General features: G+C 57.9%; 1 protein-coding gene across 3 annotated transcripts; it reads left to right on the top strand.

The window, feature by feature from the left end:
* Positions 1 to 6: 6 nt before the first annotated feature.
* Positions 7 to 15,740, top strand: Mfng (MFNG O-fucosylpeptide 3-beta-N-acetylglucosaminyltransferase). Of its 3 annotated transcripts, XR_001233050.1 has the most exons (10): positions 7 to 439; positions 5,574 to 5,622; positions 5,895 to 5,997; positions 6,206 to 6,359; positions 9,062 to 9,139; positions 9,460 to 9,545; positions 10,874 to 11,039; positions 13,201 to 13,286; positions 13,490 to 14,182; positions 14,954 to 15,740. XR_001233050.1 is itself a non-coding variant. In XM_013511668.1 (9 exons), exons 1-9 carry the CDS (start codon positions 185 to 187, stop codon positions 15,018 to 15,020), a joined length of 1,044 nt encoding a protein of 347 aa, XP_013367122.1. In that variant the 5' UTR covers positions 7 to 184; the 3' UTR covers positions 15,021 to 15,740. The 3 variants fall into 3 exon arrangements, 2 of the variants coding, with proteins under 2 accessions (XP_013367122.1, XP_005379260.1); XM_013511668.1 differs by lacking the exon at positions 13,490 to 14,182; XM_005379203.1 differs by lacking the exons at positions 9,062 to 9,139; positions 13,490 to 14,182.
* The last annotated feature ends 2,341 nt before the right edge of the window (positions 15,741 to 18,081 follow it).

Below are 18,081 nucleotides of genomic sequence, written 5' to 3'. Positions count from 1 at the left end.
GCCCGGCGGCCCGCGGGCCGCGCCGGCTGCGGATCAGGTGGAGGGTGGCGCTGGCTGCTGCGGGCTCAGCTCCACATCCCCTCCACCTCGCACCCCGCGCCTGTGCCCGGGCCCCCGACTCTCCGGCCTCCCTTCCTGGACTGGCCAGGACGCGGAGGCTGAGCTCTCCGCGGCCCCAGTGCCAATGCCCTGCCGGCTGCCCCGGGGCCCGGCTGCCGCGCTGCTCGCTGTCCTGTGCCTGGGGCTCCTGTCCCTCCGCCTCCACTCCAGGCTGTCCCCCCGGGGGGTGCAGGAGCACCCTGGGCTGAGCGCTCCGAGTCCCCAGCCCCGTGGGCTGCAGCTTCAGGACGTCTTCATCGCGGTCAAGACCACCCGGGCCTTCCACCGCTCGCGTCTGGACCTGCTACTGGACACGTGGGTCTCTAGGACCAAGCAACAGGTGACAAGCGCGCGACTTTGGGCCCTAGGAGTGGTCCCTGGTTGCAGGGCTCACAGAACTCTTTCTGCTGGGTTGGGGCCCCAGGCAGCCTCAGTCCAGGCTGCCCTCCCTTTGGTTCATCTCTCTTCTCCTCCCCTACCCGCACCTACACCCGCTGGATTCTGGGTGCTCCTCACATCCAGCCGCTCTTCTGTTGTGGGCAGCTTGGGTCCCTCGCCCAGGCTTCTGGTGGGCCTTCCGTGCTCTGGCTGCATCAGCAGGAGCTTTGCTTTGGAGGGGAGCTCAAGGAGAGGGGACCGGGAGGTTTGGCTGTGGTTGTGGCCTCCAGGCAGGGCACGCACCCAGCTCAGCCTGACCTTGGAGGCAGTGGTAGGTTTGGGTAGCTGGGGTAGAGGCCTCTGGGAGGTCTTGACCCTGACCTGTGCTGTCCCAAACTGGCCCAGGAGCTGCCTGGCTCTGGCTCTGGCTGAGTGTCGGAGCCCTTGCCTTACGCTGCCGCCGCCTGAGGTGCTCCTGGCTGGCATCTTGCCTCCTGCGCTGGTTTCCTGTGGCTGCTGCCCTGAGGGTGTGTGTGTGTGTGTGTGTGTGTGTGTGTGCCTGGGTGGGGGCCTGCATGGCAAATGTGTGTGCGTGCACGCGTGTGCACACTCCTGCATCCACATGTTCACATGCATGGAGCTTGAATGTGTGAGACATGCAATGGCAAGAGGCACGTGGGTGGCATGGGCGTGGGGCTCGTGCCTTGAGGGAAGGTGGCTCTGCCGAGCTGAATCTCCTTCAGCACCTCCCCACCCAGTACCCTCCTTAAGCAAAGCTGGGGGTACTGGGGAGCACCTCTGGGAAGGTGGAGGGTAGACACACACACACACACACACACACACACACACACACACACACACCATGTCCCCAGGGTGGCTGTGGCTCTAGGGAGGAAGTGACTGAGCCCTTGGAGGGGAGCTCAAGGAGAGGGGGCAGGGAGGTTTGGGTGAGGTTGAGACCCAGGCAGGGCATACCACGTGAGGCCACGCTCCTGGGTACACAGACACTGTTGCAGATGTCGGGCGCTCCTGAGATAAACCCTTTCTCAGCACCCCGCTCTCCCTGCGCCTCACACCGCTTCTCATCTTGGGGCGATCCTGGCTCTGTAGGCGGGCGGGCGGGCGGGCGGAAGCTGCCGGCACTGGCCCTCCCCACAGACCTTCCTGTTTATGGCACTGTGTCTGTGTACCCGGGAGCGTGGCCTCACGTGGTCTGAGGCTCTTTCCTGTCGTGTCTTGCTTCCCACCTGGGTGCCCTGGCTCCAGATGAGGGAGCTGAGGCCTGGCAGAAAGAAGTGCAGGCCTGCCCAGTGGGATGCAGCTGGGTCTCTCTCTCCTCTGCAGAGCCCGGGAGCCCAGAAGCCCAGAGCTGCCTGGGTCCTGCGGCTGCAGGGACGGCTCCTTGAGCAGCTCTTTGGGGCAGAGCCAGCAGCACCTGGGGGGCTGTGCCTGGCAGCACCAGGCTGGCACAAGAAGGCAACAGCGACTCCTGGGTTCCAAGCAGGAGGTGAATTCATTGTTCTGGACCCCAGAGTGAGGGCAGAGTCTGGAGACCCTGCCCGTTAAACTGAAGGAAGGAAAGACGGTCAGCCGGAGGAAGAAGCTGGGCCACAGGGCCCACTCTGGCCACCCAGCATCTTCTCCCTTTGGCCCATGTTTCTCTGTGACCTTGGCCCAGGCCCTCCGGCTTCCCTGTCTGCACAGTACGGGAGCTTCCGGAACGGGCCCGAGCTGGTTAACCGCAGTGCGGGGCCCCGGCTGGTTAAAGGTGGTGGGGTGGCAGGTGGGCCTTTATGGCAGCAGGCTGGGACTCGTGTGCCGCCTTTGTCCAGGCAGGGCTGAGGGGGAGGCGTGTCTTGTGTGTTTTGTGCTGGAGAAAGGCCTTTCTCTTCCTCCTGTCCCCTCGTGGTGGCAGGGGCGGGTGGCAGCGGCAGGGGCAGGGGGGCATCTCGCCTCTTCTGCAGCAGATGGTCCCCAGCCACCTCCTCCCCAGCCCGGCAGGCTGCTGATGCCTTTGTTTTCCAGCCTGTGAAGTTTTAACCATTGTCAGAGTCCCCTCCTTAAACAAATCAAGGGCAGCCCTCGGCTTAGGAAACTCTGCCCATCACTCTGCGCCAGGCCCTGTGTTCCCAGGGAGCAGGGCTCGAGCAGCCTGACTTCTGTGACCAGCTCCCTTGAGGACTGTGCTGAAAACGGACTTGGGTGGAGGCAAGAGGCCAGGCTGGGGCAGGAGCGGGGCTGGCCTTGGGGTCAGCGGGCAGTGACCAAGCGGAGATGTTTGAGGGTGGGTGGGTGCACAGACTGCAGGTGAGGGAAAGCGACCCGGGGACTGTAAGGCTCTGGGTTCCGGAAGGGGAGAAGGCTGAGCTGGTAAGGAGGAAGCGCAGCCTCACTCTTGTTCAGTTTTTCTTTCCCCTGTTGGGCATGGGACCCAGGGCTTTGAGTATGCTAAGCATGTGCTCTACCACTGAGCCGCACCTCTGGCCCTTTTAAAAATTTAAAGACAAATTTTCGTTTTGATTTTTTTTTTTTTTTTTTTTTTTGAAACAGGGTCCCACTGTATAGTTCAATATGATCTTGAACTCACTGTGTAGCCCAGGCTGGCCTCAAAATTGTAGTGATCCTCGGAAAAAAAAAAAAAAAAGCCAGGCATGGTGGTGCGTGCCTGTAATCCCAGCACTTGGGAGGCTGAGGCAGGAGGATCATTGCTAGACCAAAAAAAGAAGACCAAAAAAAAAAAAAAAAAAAATTTGCATCAATGCTCTTGCCTCAGCGTCCTGAGTGTTGGGATTACAGGGAGGGGTCAGTGTTGTGGTGAAGTCCTCCAGGGAGAAGTCCCAGCTGTTGGAAATTTGACAGCTGGAGGCTCAGGCAATGCCAGCCCTGAAGGTGCAGATGGTAGAGGTCCCAGCCTCCTGGTGATGGCACCGCCGGGTATGATGGAGAGGACCTGGGCTTGGACTTGGGTCACTCACACTCTCCCTGTGGGAATCGGAGACTCGGCTTGGCTAAGTCTAAGGTGAAGGTGGGAGGCGGACTCCAGGGCGAAGGGCGCAGAGGTGGCTACTGCCCCGGGTTCCCTGGGAGGTCACAGGTGCTTGGACAAGGAGACAAATTAGGCCAGGCTGGTGGTCTCCAGGATGCTATCTTCCAGTGGGTGGGACCAAGAGATAAATTTCCAACACTGAGAAGTTGGAGTTGCCATAGAAAGGTGGGGTGGGGGCTAGGGGAGGGACCCCTAGAGAAGCCGGAGGATGTCAAGGAAGGCTTCTTGGGAGAGGTGACACCTGGATTGGGAACTTGAGGGTGGGAAGAAGGCACAGCATGTGCAGAGGCTCAGAGGGTGTGTGTGTGTGTGTGTGTGTGTGTGTGTGTGTGTGTGTAAGATGTTTAGAGAGTGGAAAGAAATTTGGGCAAAGAGAAGTCCCAGGGGCAGGAGAGGAAGTGCCGAGATCAGACTGCATCAGAAGCTAGGTGTGGTGTGCGTGCCTGTAATCCCAGCATTCCGGAGGCTGAGGCAGGAGGATTGTTGTGAGTTCAAGGCCAGCCTGGGCTACAAAGTGAGCTCAAGACCAGCCTGAACTACATAGTAAGACTCTGTCTCAAAAAAAAAAAAAAAAAAAAAAAAAAAAAAGACTGCGTCAGGTGGCAGAGTGGCCTTTATGCCAGGGGAAGTAGGGAGCCATGGAAGGTGTTAGCGGGGTGGGTATGGGCATTATCTGATTCTGGTCCTGGGAGGAAAACAGTTGTAAGGAAGCGAAGCCATCTTGCATCAATCTACTGAGAGATGATCAGACTCAGGAGCAGGTCTGTGGCCTTGGGCCTTGGGATACGGGCCTGGTTTGCTCCTGCCTCTTCCTGTGCCCAGGCCTGGCTTCTGTCCTTCAGTGCCTCAGGTTCTCCTGAGATAAAAGGAGCAGAGCCTGGCTTCACCGTGCATACTTCCTCCTTCTTGTGCACACAGTCTCACTCTATTCTCACATCTGTTGCGGTCCTCTGTGTTACAGATGGCTTAGCCAGGCAGGGCTGCTGTGATCTGCAGGACCAGTTTCTAGAAGAGGTCTGTGGGTGGGCAGGGAGGAGCATTTGCATCCAGAGGCCCTGAGCCTGGAGGGAGGACAGGGTAAGGAGTAGGAGATCGGGAGTGTAGGGCTTTCAATGTTTCTTCCTGGGACTTTTTCTCCTTTTTCCTCACTAGGAGTTCAGAACTGTGCCAGGGCTGGGCAGGGCAGCGCCAGGGTTGGGGAGGCCTGGAAGGTGCTCAGGGAGTGAAGGGAGCTGCCAGGGAGCTGAGAGGCTCTGCAGGCGTTGGGTGTGGCAGTTCCTGCTGGACAGGTGTCCTTGCGCTTGGGATGCTTCTGGCGGGGTTCTCTCTGCCTCTCATTCCGCGCCTGCATTTGGTTTATTTATGGCTGAGTAGCTTCAGCCCACCTGGAGGTGACAAGCATAAACCCAAGGTTTGTGGGTTGGAATCCCATTCATGGTTCTTTGCTTAGCCTGTTTTGTCCTTTGGGAAGGGGACAGATCCTGACACCTGCCTCCTAAGGTCAGGAAAGGGGAGCAGACATGGGTTATGGTCCTGGTAGGAGCCTGTCCAATGGGGAGGGCCAGATCAGGCCATGGCACACAATGCCTGCATTTGCATAGGGGTTCGTGGCTGTGAGTGTTACTGTCCCCTAAATGGTTTGGGACCTGGGAGTGTGTGTGAGGGGTCCTTTCACAATCTGGGTCCTGAGAGAGTTTAGGATTGCATTTATGTGGCCACAGATCGGCCACGTGTGACTGCGACATGTGTGTGACAGAAGAGGGTGTGATTCGGCCAGGGTGTGTGGCTCTGTAAAGGGGATGAATGTATGTGAGGCTTCAAAAGCTGCGTGTGTGTCAGTGTATATGTGTGTGTGTATGTATCTGTGTATGTGTGTGTGCGTGTGCACGTGCATGGATGTCATCTGAAAGGAGCAAATGACCATGGGTGTGTGTCTGGCCCTGGAGGAGGACAGCAAGCTGCTGTGCATGGACCCACCTGGGCAGGTGGGCTGTGCATGGCCTGGGGCTGCCCTTGAAGACCTGACCCTGACCCCGCTTCTCCTTCCCAGACTTTCGTCTTCACTGACAGCGGGGACAAAGGCCTCCAGGAGAGACTGGGTAACTCCGCCCACCTGGGGTTCCCAGGGATTAAGGCTTGGCTGGTGCCAGGGAAACCCGGGTGGCTGTGCTGTGACCTGGGGCTTCCCAGGAATCGGACTGCTCCTCTGACACTGGGGATCCCCTTTGCCCAGGGGGGCTGCTGGTGGGGGGAGGGGCTGTTTCAGGAGGCCCTGGACACCTGGGTTCCAGTGTAAACCAGGAGGCAGCCCCTCCCCGCTCTGTGGCAGCGGAGGAGCTGGGCGGGGTCCCCTGACTCCTCACTTCTCCAGGGTCCCACCTTGTGGTCACCAACTGCTCTGCAGAGCACAGCCACCTGGCTCTGTCCTGCAAGATGGCCGCTGAGTTTGACGCCTTCCTGGCCAGCGCGCTCTGGTGCGTGATCCTGGGTCTCTTGGGAAGGGTGGTCTCTGCTCAGCTGGAGTCCTCATCTACTGAGGCGCGCCTCCCTCACAGAGCTTGCGCAGGGTGGTGCCCAGCACAGAACTGGAGCCTGAAAGGGTAGCTGGCCACCCTCCAGAACTGTCTGTTGACTGACTGTAAGGGGCCCCTTACGTTCACTGTCCCGCTTCAATCACCATAGGTGGTTCTGCCACGTGGACGACGACAACTACGTGAACTCCAGGGCGCTGCTACAGCTGCTGGAAGCCTTGCCACAGGACCGCGACGTCTACGTGGGCAAACCCAGTCTGAACCGGCCGATCCACACCTCCGAGCCCCGGCCGCACAACCGCACGGTGGGGTGGGCCGGTCCTTCCCTTCCTCCTTTGCCCATTGGCCGCCGGCCCTGGGGGGTGGGGCGTGGGGCGGGTCTCGGGAGGGCGGGTGGTGGGGAGGAGGAGTGGGTTCAGGATTTCAGATTTGGTCCTGCCACTGTGGGCTTAGGCTGGTGGCTTTGTGGTTTTGAGCCTCTGTCTTGTCTGTGAAATGGGGAGACTGAAATAATGCAGGTGAGTCCTTGTCACCCAAGAGCAGTGTTTTTTTTTTCCGGTACCGGGAATCGAACTCATGACCTCGAGCTTGCCAGGAAGGCTCTGTGCCGCTGAGCTAAATCCCCAGCCCCCAAGAGCAGTGGTTTGGAGGGGGTCACACAAGTGCCTGGAGGCTTTCTGACTGCAAGGCGGGGCTCCTGGCCATCTGGCGGCCCAGGGTACTTGTGCAGATTGTTAAAATCCTGGAATGGGGCTGGAGCAGGTAAATCGCTGCTCCTCCGTGCCCCAAAACAGTCCTCTCTCTTGGACACCCCTCCTGGATCTTCCTTTAATCAGCAACTGAGCGTGGACCCCTGGCTCAATAGGAGGCCCTGGAACCACCCTCAGCTCCATACCTGATGGACACTGATGAGAACTGCCAGATTCAGAAACCAACAAAAAGCCAGAGACCCAGTTACATTTGAGTTTTAGATAAACAGGGAAGGATTTCTTAGTATACACGTGTCCCCAAAGCTGTGTGATTCTCCCCCGTCCCCGGGTCCCACTGGGCTTCAGGAGGTGGGTGACCCCAAGCGCTTGGGCTCCCTGCACCCCAGGGAAAAGGCAGGCAGGAGGTCCCCCCTCTGCAGGCAAGGCCTGGAGCAGGAGTTGGGTGCGCCGAGGGCCACCTGCCCTCCCGGATCACCATCTGCTTCACTAGGGAAACAGAAGTCTTAATTATCAGCAGCTCATCAGCTTCTGAGCTCTAATTAAATCCTCCGGGGCCCCAGGGTGGTGGTGGTGGTGGTAGTGGTAGTGGTGTGTGAGCCATTCCCGGGGAGCCCAGGGGTTTTGGGGCGCACATGCTTCAGCCTTGGCCCCTCACCTGACTGAGCAGTTTGCCCCAGGGGCTGACCACACGTGGAGCCTGACTCCCTGCCTTCATGAGCTAACCTCGCTGCCTCCTGACTTGGTGACCTTGACCAGTCACTTCACCCCTCTGTGCCTCAGTTTCCTCCTCTGTGACACAGGTGACAACAGCTCCTGCTCACAGGGTGGTTGTGAGAACAGAAGAATTCCATGAGCCATCTCTGAAAGTCCTCGGGACACAATGGAGCGTGTAACAGACTCGTGTAGGGTTCAGGGGTCAGTGCAGACAGCTCAGCTTCGTTTCTGAGCCGTGTTTTTCCTGCGCAGGTTCAGTACCTATCCGGGCACTGAGGCCCTGTCCCTGTTCAGGGACTGTCCCTGACCATGTGTATGATGACCTCATTCACTTACACCCCAAAGTGGGGTCCCAGAACTCTGGGCCCTACGGTGTGGCGGAACCCCAAAGTGTCCAGGCCTGTTCAGATCCTGGAGTCCCGCAGGGTGGGGCAGCAAAATGAGCAAGAACTCCGGTGTGGGGTCAGTGCCTGAACTTGGACCTCAGGCCAGCGACCTCACTTCTCTGTGCTTTGGTCACCTCTGCCGGGTCACAGCCCCGAGCACAGGCCAAGGCTCTTCACATTGCTACTTCCGCTCTCATTACTGTACCTGGAAGTGGAAGCCACACATGTTCATTAATTTTTTTAAAAAGATAAGCATTTATGGGGGACCCGTGCATCAGGTGCTCAGGAGCCATCGTCCAGCCCTTGACCTTTCTCAGAAGGGCAGCTTTTCTAGGAGACTAATCACAGCCTGCAGGAGGAGGGCAGCTCTGGGCCAGGAGAAGCACCGGCTTATGGAAGAGGAGCAGATGTGCTCATGGTGACAGCTTCCAGACAGGGCATGAGGCTTTCTCAAGGTCACACAGCTTGCGGGGAGGAGGCTCAGGCTTTCCCATCGCCCTCCCAGGGCTCTCCTCACTGTTACAGTGTGCGTCTGTTAGACACAAACTATGCGCTCGGGAAAGGTTACCTCAGGGAGCCTGGTAGACCCACAGATGGTACAGCTGAAGGGTGAAGCATTTCCTAGGAGCTTTAGAGAACTGCATGGGTGAATTTGAGGTTCTCATGAGAGAGAGGGGAGAAAGCCCCAGGCTGAGGTAATGGTAGCAGGGGACAGAAAGTGGTTTAAACCTAAAGAGGTGCTACTAGCTCCTCTGATTGAGCTATCCTGAGGTTTGTGGGCTGTGGGGGGTCCCAAGACCTGTTGATATTCCAGGAGATACTCCAGGAGAGACCTTACCTCTTTTTTTTTTTTTTTTTTTTTTTTTTTTTTGTCTTTTTGAGACAGGGTCTTGCTATGCAGTTCAGGCTAGCCTTGAGCTCACGTTGTAGCCCAGCTGGTCTTGAACTAGCAACGATCCTCCTGCCTCAGCCTCCCTAGTGCTGGGATTACAGGCATGTACCACCACGCCTGGCCTCTTTTTTTGTTTGTTTGCAAAAAAAAAAACCATTTTTAGTCCCAAGAGTAAGGAGTGGCAGTGGTTTGGTGTAGACAATAGCTCTGCCCACTAGCAACCCTGTAGAGAACATCTTTTTCTCATAGTATAGCACTCTGGGAAGCACTCTGATTGACTTGCCTGTCATGTGCCTATTGCTTAGCCAATCATTAGGCCAAGGGATGTGGCCCTGTGCTCCATCTTTCCAGAGGATCCACATCCCTGTGATCCAGGGAAGCAGGTGGGTTTTTGGCAGCACCCCCTCTCCAACCATGGGACGTTTTTCAGGGAAAGGGTCAAGATGTGTTGGGTGGATAAGCTATCACATATCGCACTGAAGCAGAATCCAGCTGGATTTGGATCAAAGATCTCCTCACTCATAATCACCTATGTGTCTTCGGGCCGGGTTTCCTTATCTATAAAATGGGCATAACAATGCTAGGCTGCAGCAAGTCTCTAGTGACTATGAAATAAAGACTGTTTGAGCCAAGCTTGGGAGTGAAGATGCCTGGCCATCCTCACCCCCAGGCTCACCTCACACCTTGGTCCTTCTCTTTCCAGAGGCTGGTACAGTTCTGGTTCGCCACAGGGGGCGCCGGCTTCTGCATCAACCGCAAATTAGCTTTGAAGATGGCTCCGTGGGCCAGGTAATCCTCGACCCCAGGGGTGATGGGAGGGTTGGGAGGGGTGGCAGCTGGTGTGCATGAGGGCTTCTGCCAAGGCCACACGCCACAGGGAAGGGGAAGGCCAACTGTGGGGGCTCTCTGAGGAGGGAGAAGGGCTTTTGGGCTGGGGACGAGCTTCCTGGAAGAGGTGACACTTGAGCTGGGATAGCCCTAGAGAACCCCAGAGAAAGGGCACGTAGGGGTAGTGGAAACCTCAGTGTGGAGGTGGAGGGACCCTGGCATTCTGGAGGGGCAGAGGCCTGGCCTCTCGGTCTTCCCAGGCAGGCTGTTTGTCACAGTATGAGGGGCCGTGAACTTGTACTGAGGGTCTTCTGAGCTGGCCCGGACCTCATCAAGAGCATAGCAACATCTGGGGGGGAAGGTGGGGTTGCCTTGTTTCTATAGCTGAGGAAACCAAGCCGCCGAGAGGTTAAGCGAGTCTGAGGTCACCCGAGTTCAAGGCTTCCCAGTTGCTCGATTGGGCCCCAAGGCCCTGTGCTTTGCCACTGTAGCAGCGAGCGATGCTTTGCCCCAGACGGGGAGGGTCCCACAGCGGGACTCACATGGGGGTGGGCATGTTGTCCTAGGGCGCCACGCTTGTGGCAGGCGTGAACACGTGACCATGGTCTCCCCGTGCCTAGTGCTCCGTCCTCGCTTCTGCTCACCTCTGTGGGACTTTGTGTGAGTTAGAGAGATGCGTTGCCCCCATTCCGAGGGTGTGGCATTAATGGGTGTGTGCAGTCCTGTGCCACCCTTCCCTGGGACACAGCTCCTCCCCTTCCTGGAGCCCACGGACTCCAGCTCATCCTGTGAGACCCCAGTGAAGAGCTGCCGCCTCTGGGCAGCCCGCCACACTCTCCCTATGCCCTCCGCACTGCATCCTTCCTTCCGACTCAGTGCCAGCCCTGTCCCAAGTGACTGCTCTCTGTCTGTGTCCCCAGAGGGGGGCTGCTTGGAGGCCAGTGAGCGCATTTCTCTCTCAGCGGTACACCTTCACCCTGATCTCGGGGCAGTCGATTCTCAAGCGTGACAAAGAATACATGAGTGAGTGAAGGTGTGAAAGAAGCAAGAAAAGAAAGGCTGCATTTATGTAGGTTTCCCTGCACCCCGCCTCCACCACTCCTCCCAACAGTCCGGAGAAGCCGGACTCCTTACCACCCCCATTTCCCAGAACAGGAGACTGAGGCTCCCTGAGGTTTTTGACTTGAACGAGTCACACAGTACGCAGAGGCCGCTGCCTGGGCTGAGGGAAGTGGGGAGCCTGGATGTGGGGGCTGTGCCTGCAGCTGCAGCCCCGCTTTGTCCCCCAGTGGCTCCCGCTTTGTGGACACATCTGCTCTCATCCGGCTGCCTGATGACTGCACCGTGGGCTACATCATCGAGTGCAAGCTGGGGGGGCGCCTGCAGCCCAGCCCCCTCTTCCACTCGCACCTGGAGACCCTGCAGCTGCTGGGCGCTGCCCAGCTCCTGGAGCAGGTGAGCTGGCCCCAGGGCAGGTGGTAAGAGTGTGTGGGGGGAGGTTCCCCCCAAAGAAACAGGAGGGATTTGAAATCAACCTGAAACTTGAGATGATGGGGTGTGGCCATCCCTTATTGATGGGGAAACTGAGGCCCGGGGTGGCAAAGGCCCTGCATCATGGCGCACGCTGTGACACAGCCCTCCCACCTCTAACCTGCAAGGGTTAGCGTCTGCGCGGCTGTGCTTGTCTGATCTGGCCTCCTAGTGCCAGCTGGGAGGGCCTGCACTGAGGGGATGAAGTTGTCTCTGGGCCCCACTGCCCTGCTCCCCGCTCCTGCCCTGCCCCAGGCTCTCTGGACTTCTCTGTCCTCCCTCCCGCTCAGCCTTCCCGCCTGCCGAGCCAGGCTGGCCCTTTCTGACTTCTCCCATCCGGAGCCCCTTCCTGCGTCACAACTTTCCCGGCAGTTGTTTCCTGCTTTTCCTCCTAGCCCCAAGCGTCCCTGGAAGGAATAGGTTCCCGGTCCTCCAGGCAGGGAGTAACTGCTGCCCCTGCGGATCCGGCCTCCAGCCCCACAGGCGATCTCGGTTGCAAGGGCCGCAGTGTGGCCAGATCCTTTGGGTGCAAGTCACAGAAACTCAGCCTGAGCCCGGAAGTGGATCAGTGCGCTAAGCTGAGAAGCCGAGGGCCTGGCTTGGGAGGGCTGGCTGGGTCCAGGCGTTCAGGACCTCTACTGTGTCCTCCGCCACCTGCTGTTCCATGTGCTGGCCTTGATCTTCGACAGACTCACTGCTCTTGCTGGCAGGACGGCAGCTCCAGGTCCACCTCCAGTGGGGAGAGAGCTCCGCCTCCCCTCAGATCTCAGCTCTGGAAGAGGGAATGTTGGTTGGCCAGGTCTAGAACTGGGGTCTGGGGGTGATCGATCCCATTAAGACCGCAGGATCCTTGGCTTCCTAGATCCTCCGATGCTCGATCCTTCATATAAAATGCTGTCAGATTTACACATAACCTACACAAGCCTCCCTACACTTTAAATCATCTCTCAGTTACTTTTTTTTTTTTTCTTTTTTGAGACAGGGTCTCGCTTTGTAGTTCAGGCTGGCCTTGAACTCCCAGTGATCCTCCTGCCTCAGCTTCCCAAGTGCTGGGATTACAGGCATGTACCACCACACCCGGCTCTCAATTACTTACAATACCTAATAGAATATAAATATTACATAAATTGTTGTTCTACTATATTATTTAGGGAATGAGAAGAAAAAAAATCTGTACTTACTCAGTACAGATGTGCTTTTTTAACTATTGGTATCTTTTTGTGCCCTGGGCCTTGTGCATGCTGAGGAAGTGGTCTGCCACTCAACTACATCCCCAGCCCTTTTTAAAATTTTATTTTGAGACAGGGTCTTCTGGTTGTCTAGGGTAGCCTCAAACTTGTGATCTTCCTGCCTGAGCCTCCCCAAGGGTTAAAGGCACGAACCACCGAGCTTGACTTCTAGACTATTTTTGATCCATGGGTAGTTGAGTTTGTGGATGTGGATCTCACATAGTGGGGGTTGACTGTGCAGTGTTAGCCCCACCCTGTGGATGGGGACACTGAGGCCTGGAGAGCCGGACTAACTAGTGTGGGGCAGGGTTTGGAGCCCTGGCTGGGAGGTTCCTAGGCCCCCAGTCTGTGACCATAGGTGCGTCTACCTCTTTGCTGAAGCCGTTGTCCCACACCCGCGTGCGTGGTACAGGAAGCTGCGGGTGGCAGGGATCTGTCGGGGTGCACAGGGAGTGTCCGAACTGCGCTGAGTCCAGGGGGATGCGTGCTGGAAATGGCCCTGTCTGCGAGTCCCCTGGCCCAGGGGTCATCAGCCCCCAGGCAAGCTGAGCTCTTGAGGTGCAAGTGGGTGGGGGCGCAAGTCCCCCTGCAGGATGTAAGGTGCCTTCCAGGGTGGCACCTGAAACCTGTGGCAGAGAGTTGGATGGGGAGGCTTCCCGCGCCCCATGTGTGCCCAGGGCTGGGGAGGAGCCCAGTGGCAGAGCACTGGCCTAGCACACGTGAGACCCTGGGTTCTATCCCCAGCACCAACCAACAAATAACAAAAATACGTCCACCCCGATGCTAGTGCCAGATGCTGCCCCTCGTGGCGTCCTCAGTGGGACATCCCCAACACTTCTTTGCTTCTTTCTGCCCAGGTCACTCTCAGCTATGGTGTCTTTGAGGGAAAACTCAATGTCATTAAGCTGCCAGGTCCCTTCTCCCCGGAAGAAGACCCCTCCAGGTGGGTGCAGGGGCTGAACAGGCGTGAGAGAAGTGGGGGTGTGTGTGTGGAGGGGTGGCGGCTGAGCCCAGGCACCAGAGACGGGTGTTGGGAGAGAGAGGAGCAGGGAGCAGGTGGTGGACTGCATGGAGCAAGGCATCGTGTCACTGTGACTGGCTTGTTGTGTGACCTTAGGCAAGCATCCTGCCCTCTCTGATTTTCAGTCTCCCTATTTGTAACACTCAAAGGCTGGGCCTGGTGGATGTGTAGGCTCTCCCGGCTCTGAGCCTCTGGATTCGTCAGGTACCCTGGAAGACTAAGCAGTCTTCATTAAGCGAAGAGGTCCTCCGTGTGATGGTGGAACTTCATACCCGTGGGGGTGGGCGGGTTATTTAGTAATCTGGGCTCCTTGCTTCTTTGACATCCTTGCTGTTCTGCTTAGCACAGGTACGGGAGGTGGGGGCTGCCACCTTAGCCCGCACAGACTGTGATGTGCAGGTCCTGTGCCCCTGGCTGCCGGCTGTGGCTGTGCTCCGGCTGGGCCGAGGGGGAGGAGTGGGTGCCCGGTGCCCACCCCCAGCCTGGCTCTCAGCCCTCCCGGCACCCTGGCCGAGCATCGGGCTGGCTGTGCCTTGTGAGCCTCCAGCCAGGAGGAGCCCCTCCCTCCTGCAGCGACCGCTCCACCCTGGGCCCCCTGACTGTCCCCAGCCTCCCTCCCGTTGCGCCCCTTGTCAGCAATGCAGGGAGGGCTTGGGAGCTGGGGAGCAAGCAGGGGCTCAGGAAGACAGCAAGCGGGGAGGAGGTGGGGCAAGCCTGGGGCCCACCGAGGGATGAGACCTTTCCAGAGGGAGCCCCGGGCCGCTGGACACAACTGTGTGGGAACGAAGGGGGAACATGGCGCGGCTGAGTAGTGGAAGGTAAGACAGCGCCCCATGCCAACTGGAAAGTGGGGCTGCGGGGACTCTCTCAGCCGGGGTGACATGAAGGACCTGTAGCACCATCTGCAGGACAAGGGACAGCGCATACCAAAAGCAGTGAAAGCTAGAACTACACAGTCAAGAGGTTTAAACATCGGTATTGTGCCGGGCATGATGGTGCACACCTGCCACCCCAGCACTCGGGAGGCTGAGGCAGGAGAATCACTGAAAGTTCAAAACCAGCCTGGGCTAGATAGTGAGTTCAAGGCCAGCCTGAACTACATAGCAAGACCCTGTCTCAAAAAACAAAACAATCAAACAAAATTGATGTTACATCTCCTCTAAGCCTGAAGGATCCATAGTTTCTGCCTCCTGGGGCTGGAGCCGCCGGAGACTCAGTTCCGCGGGGTCAGATGGCCTGGACTCACCTGAGGTCTCTGGCTTTTGAAGTTTCTCAAAACCTGTGATTCTCAGCAGGGGTGATTTTGCCTGCTGGGGACATTTGGTGATTCTGGGGACATTTTGAACTTTACAGTGTGGGGCTGTGCCCTGGCATTTCATGGGTGGCGGCTGGTGACACCGCTTAGCTTCTGCCAAGGCATGGACTGCGTGTCCTTCCCCCACCAACAAAGAACGCTCTGCCCCGAATATTACTAGTGCCTGTTCCAGATCATCTCCGAGACAAGTGACATATGTGGGACACTTCTCTGGGGCCCGTGGGGTGAGGGCAGGGATGAGTGACCATCTTGTCTGTGTCTGGTTTCCCTGCAGGTTTCGCTCCCTGCACTGCCTGCTCTACCCGGACACGCCTTGGTGCCCACAGCTGGCAGCCCGATGAGCTACTGGCAGGGGCGGGCAGTGCTTCTGGCTCAGCCAGTGCCTTCTGGGGCGGAGCTGTGGGCCTTGGCGCGTGCCAGGCTGCCGGGAAGCCCCGGATCAGGATGGCACCTGGCACCAAGCATCGCAGGCCCTCAAGATGGGTGAGGGCCAGAGAGGCCGCAGGGCTGGCTCCTGTCTACAGTGCCCAGCTGGATGAGGACGGGGACACTTGAGCTGGGCTGGCGTATCAGTCCTTCTGCCAGGGCTCAAGCAGCGGACACAGCTCAAGCTGAGATTGCTCTTAGGGCCCCAGGGGAATCATGGCACGGTCCAGGTCTGTGACTGATGATGTCCCATCTCTGGGAGCTCCGTGCTGCCCAGCTCTTGCTAAAAAGCTCAGGCTTTGGAGCCACAGGATACTCTGACCCAGGTGATGGATCAGAATGGATCCCCCCCTAGTTGCGTTGATCCTTTTGCTTTCTTCTCCACTGCCCTGCTGGAAGGAGTGACCATGTGACCCAGCTCTGACCAGCGAGAACTCAGCAAAGCCAATAGCGATGTTTCCGGGTGAGGTTGTGCAGCTGCGTACCCTGTCTTCCTGTTATTAATGTGGGTGTGAAGGCTGGATTTGGGGAAGCCACTTTAGCCCCACGAAGGAAAGGCCAAGACAAATCATCCACAGTGTCCCCGCCAGCATCGAGTTCTGTATGAAATTAAAGCTTTATTTAAGTCCCTCAGAGTCCTGTTGTCTGTTATATGCAACCAAAGTGTTCCTGACCGGGGCAGGGCCTTTGATCTGTCTGTCACGGTGGTGATGGTACCCACTTCCCGTGGTGTGACAAAATGCTCAGCACACAGCCCAGCTTGGGGAGAGGAGGGCTCAGTGTGTGCGTGTGTCATGGCTGTGAGGGTGTGTGTGGACACGTGTGTGTGCACACTGCACACCTCTGTGTAAGGATGCATGTGTGCTGTGTGCACTGGTGGCCATGTTACATCCTGTGTGTGTCCTGGGGTGCTGCTATGCTGCGAGCTGTTCCTCCTGCCCGGTGTCCCCAGGTTGTGGGTTGAGGAGGCCAGAGAATCCGGCCTCAGGGAGGGCAGCCTGGACACTCGGATCTAAGGGGTTCAGCAGATGCTGAACAAATAAAAGCACCTCTAGCATCTGGGTCCCAAAGCGGTTGGATGAATGAATGAAAGTGATTGTGGTGACTTTGAGGCATGGTGGCCCTTCGTAGGGAGCCTTGGGCATGGGCAGTCTCTCCGTCACCGTTGTGCCCAGTGATGCTGGGACCCAGGTCACCGTAGGGCTCGGGCTGGGGAGGAGGGGGAGATCCTGGAGCCAGAGTCCTGGGGCTCCTTTGGTACATGCCCTGGCCCTTGTGGACCACAGTCCTTGTTCGGGTGCATCTGTGTCAGAGGCCTTGTCCCACCGAGCACATAGCTCAGCCCCTTGTTTTCTAAGGAGGAAGCTGAGCCCAGAGAGGGTCAGTTTTGCGCTCAGTGTCACCCAGCAAGTCAGTGTAGAGTCTGGCTGCTTGGGCTTGTCCAGAGCCTGCTGTCTGCCTGGCCAGCCTGACGCTGGGTTCGTGGGATATGAGCAGAGCATAATGAAGGCAGCCCCTGGCCCGCCCCCTGGGGGGACAGAGTGGCACGGCTGGCAGCCACTGGCCTCCTCTCTGTGCGTGTGAGGCTGCTGGCCGGCTGGCCTGTTTTAGAAGCAGCAGCAGCAGATTGCAGGTTTTTCCCAGATCCTGCGGGTCGGGTGGAGGGAGCAGGGCTCAGGCCATCTGCTGTCTGTTGTCCCAGAATACCTGGGATGTGGTGGTGGTGGGGGAGTACTGTCAGCAAGGAGCAGCACTGGGATGGGGGGATGGAGGGAGGGGGTCTGGTTTAATCCTGGTTTGTCTCGAGGGAGTCTCTGGAGCTGTCTGTGCCCTGGGCTGCGGGACCCACCTAAGCCCCAGAGGCAGGGCCAGAAGTGAGGACCAGGCTGGACCACCCTGCCTTGCTGGGCCCCTTAGCCTAACTTTCATTTAGCCCGGGAGCCCCATCTGCCCCTCCCAGATGTGCACAGGTGGGATAAGCAAGGAGTGGGCGGGGCCCCTCCCAGCAACACTGCACTTTCTTCATCCCTGGGACAAAATACCCAATGCCTGCAATTTGAAGGGAAGAGAAGTTTATTTTGGCTCAAGTTTCAGTCCATAGTCAGCTGGCTGCAAGGCAGGATGTGTGGCAGAGGGGTCTGGCGGAGCAGAGCTGCTCACGGCCTGCTGAACCGGAAGCAGAGAATAGTGGGAGGAGCTGGGAGGGGGACAGACCCTTTCAGGCCACGCCCCCAGTGACTGCCTCTCTGACAAGACCCTGCCCCCTAACAGCAAGTCAGCTATCAGCCCACATAACGCAGGCACCTTCCAAAAGCCCTACCTATGACTGCATGACATAAAGGGGACTTTATAAAGGGGGACACCTAGACATAAACCGTATCAGTCCTATGGCGTCTGTTAACACGCACCGTCCCCTACTTCCCGCACACTGGTATTTAGGTCCAGAGGGCAGACCTGACAGAGGACAGACCACTGCAGCAAGCAGAGCTTCTGGGTGGTGCTGGGTCTGTGAGCCCGGCCCCCAGCAGTCGACAGCCAAGACAGACACCACAGCAGGGGGCTGGGGACCTGGGTCTCCACTTTGCCCTGCTGTGGATGCGTGTGTCACTAGTCATGGAACAGTGCTGAGATCACCTCGTGCGAGCTGTTTGTCTGGAACGGGCCCAAGTGCTTGACAAATGTTGGGTCACTTTATCTTCACTTCTTTGAAGGTAATACTCTACGTTTTTCCATTTTACAGATTAGGAAGATGAGGCACAATAGGAGAGAAAGCCCTTGTCCCAGTTCCAGGTCTTCTTGGGACTGGAGCCTTGGTTTGAGGCAGCCTGGCTTGGTGGTGCCCACTTCAGTGACTTTGGAGGTCGGAGAGCCTCGCCAGGCCTGGGCTCCTCCCTCTTGTGCAGCCTGGCCTCATCTGTGAAATGGGCAGGGTGGTTCCTTTGGGGCAGGCCGTGCAGCACCTCGCACCTCCTCAGA

The sequence above is a fragment of the Chinchilla lanigera genome, unplaced genomic scaffold (assembly GCF_000276665.1).
Source record: "Chinchilla lanigera isolate Chin_1 unplaced genomic scaffold, ChiLan1.0 scaffold00012, whole genome shotgun sequence".
Taxonomy (NCBI): domain Eukaryota; kingdom Metazoa; phylum Chordata; class Mammalia; order Rodentia; family Chinchillidae; genus Chinchilla; species Chinchilla lanigera.
Note: the sequence above shows the minus strand (reverse complement) of the source record. Positions and strands in the feature narration are given on the sequence as shown.

Excerpts from the sequence above, each read along its gene's own strand:
- Mfng (XM_013511668.1), top strand. The coding sequence starts at position 185 with ATGCCCTGCCGGCTGCCCCGGGGCCCGGCTGCCGCGCTGCTCGCTGTC. Across the intron at positions 5,623-5,894 it reads AGGCCTCCAGGAGAGACTGG|GGTCCCACCTTGTGGTCACC; the intron begins GTAACTCCGCCC and ends TCACTTCTCCAG. Across the intron at positions 6,360-9,061 it reads CCCGGCCGCACAACCGCACG|CCAATCATTAGGCCAAGGGA; the intron begins GTGGGGTGGGCC and ends CCTATTGCTTAG.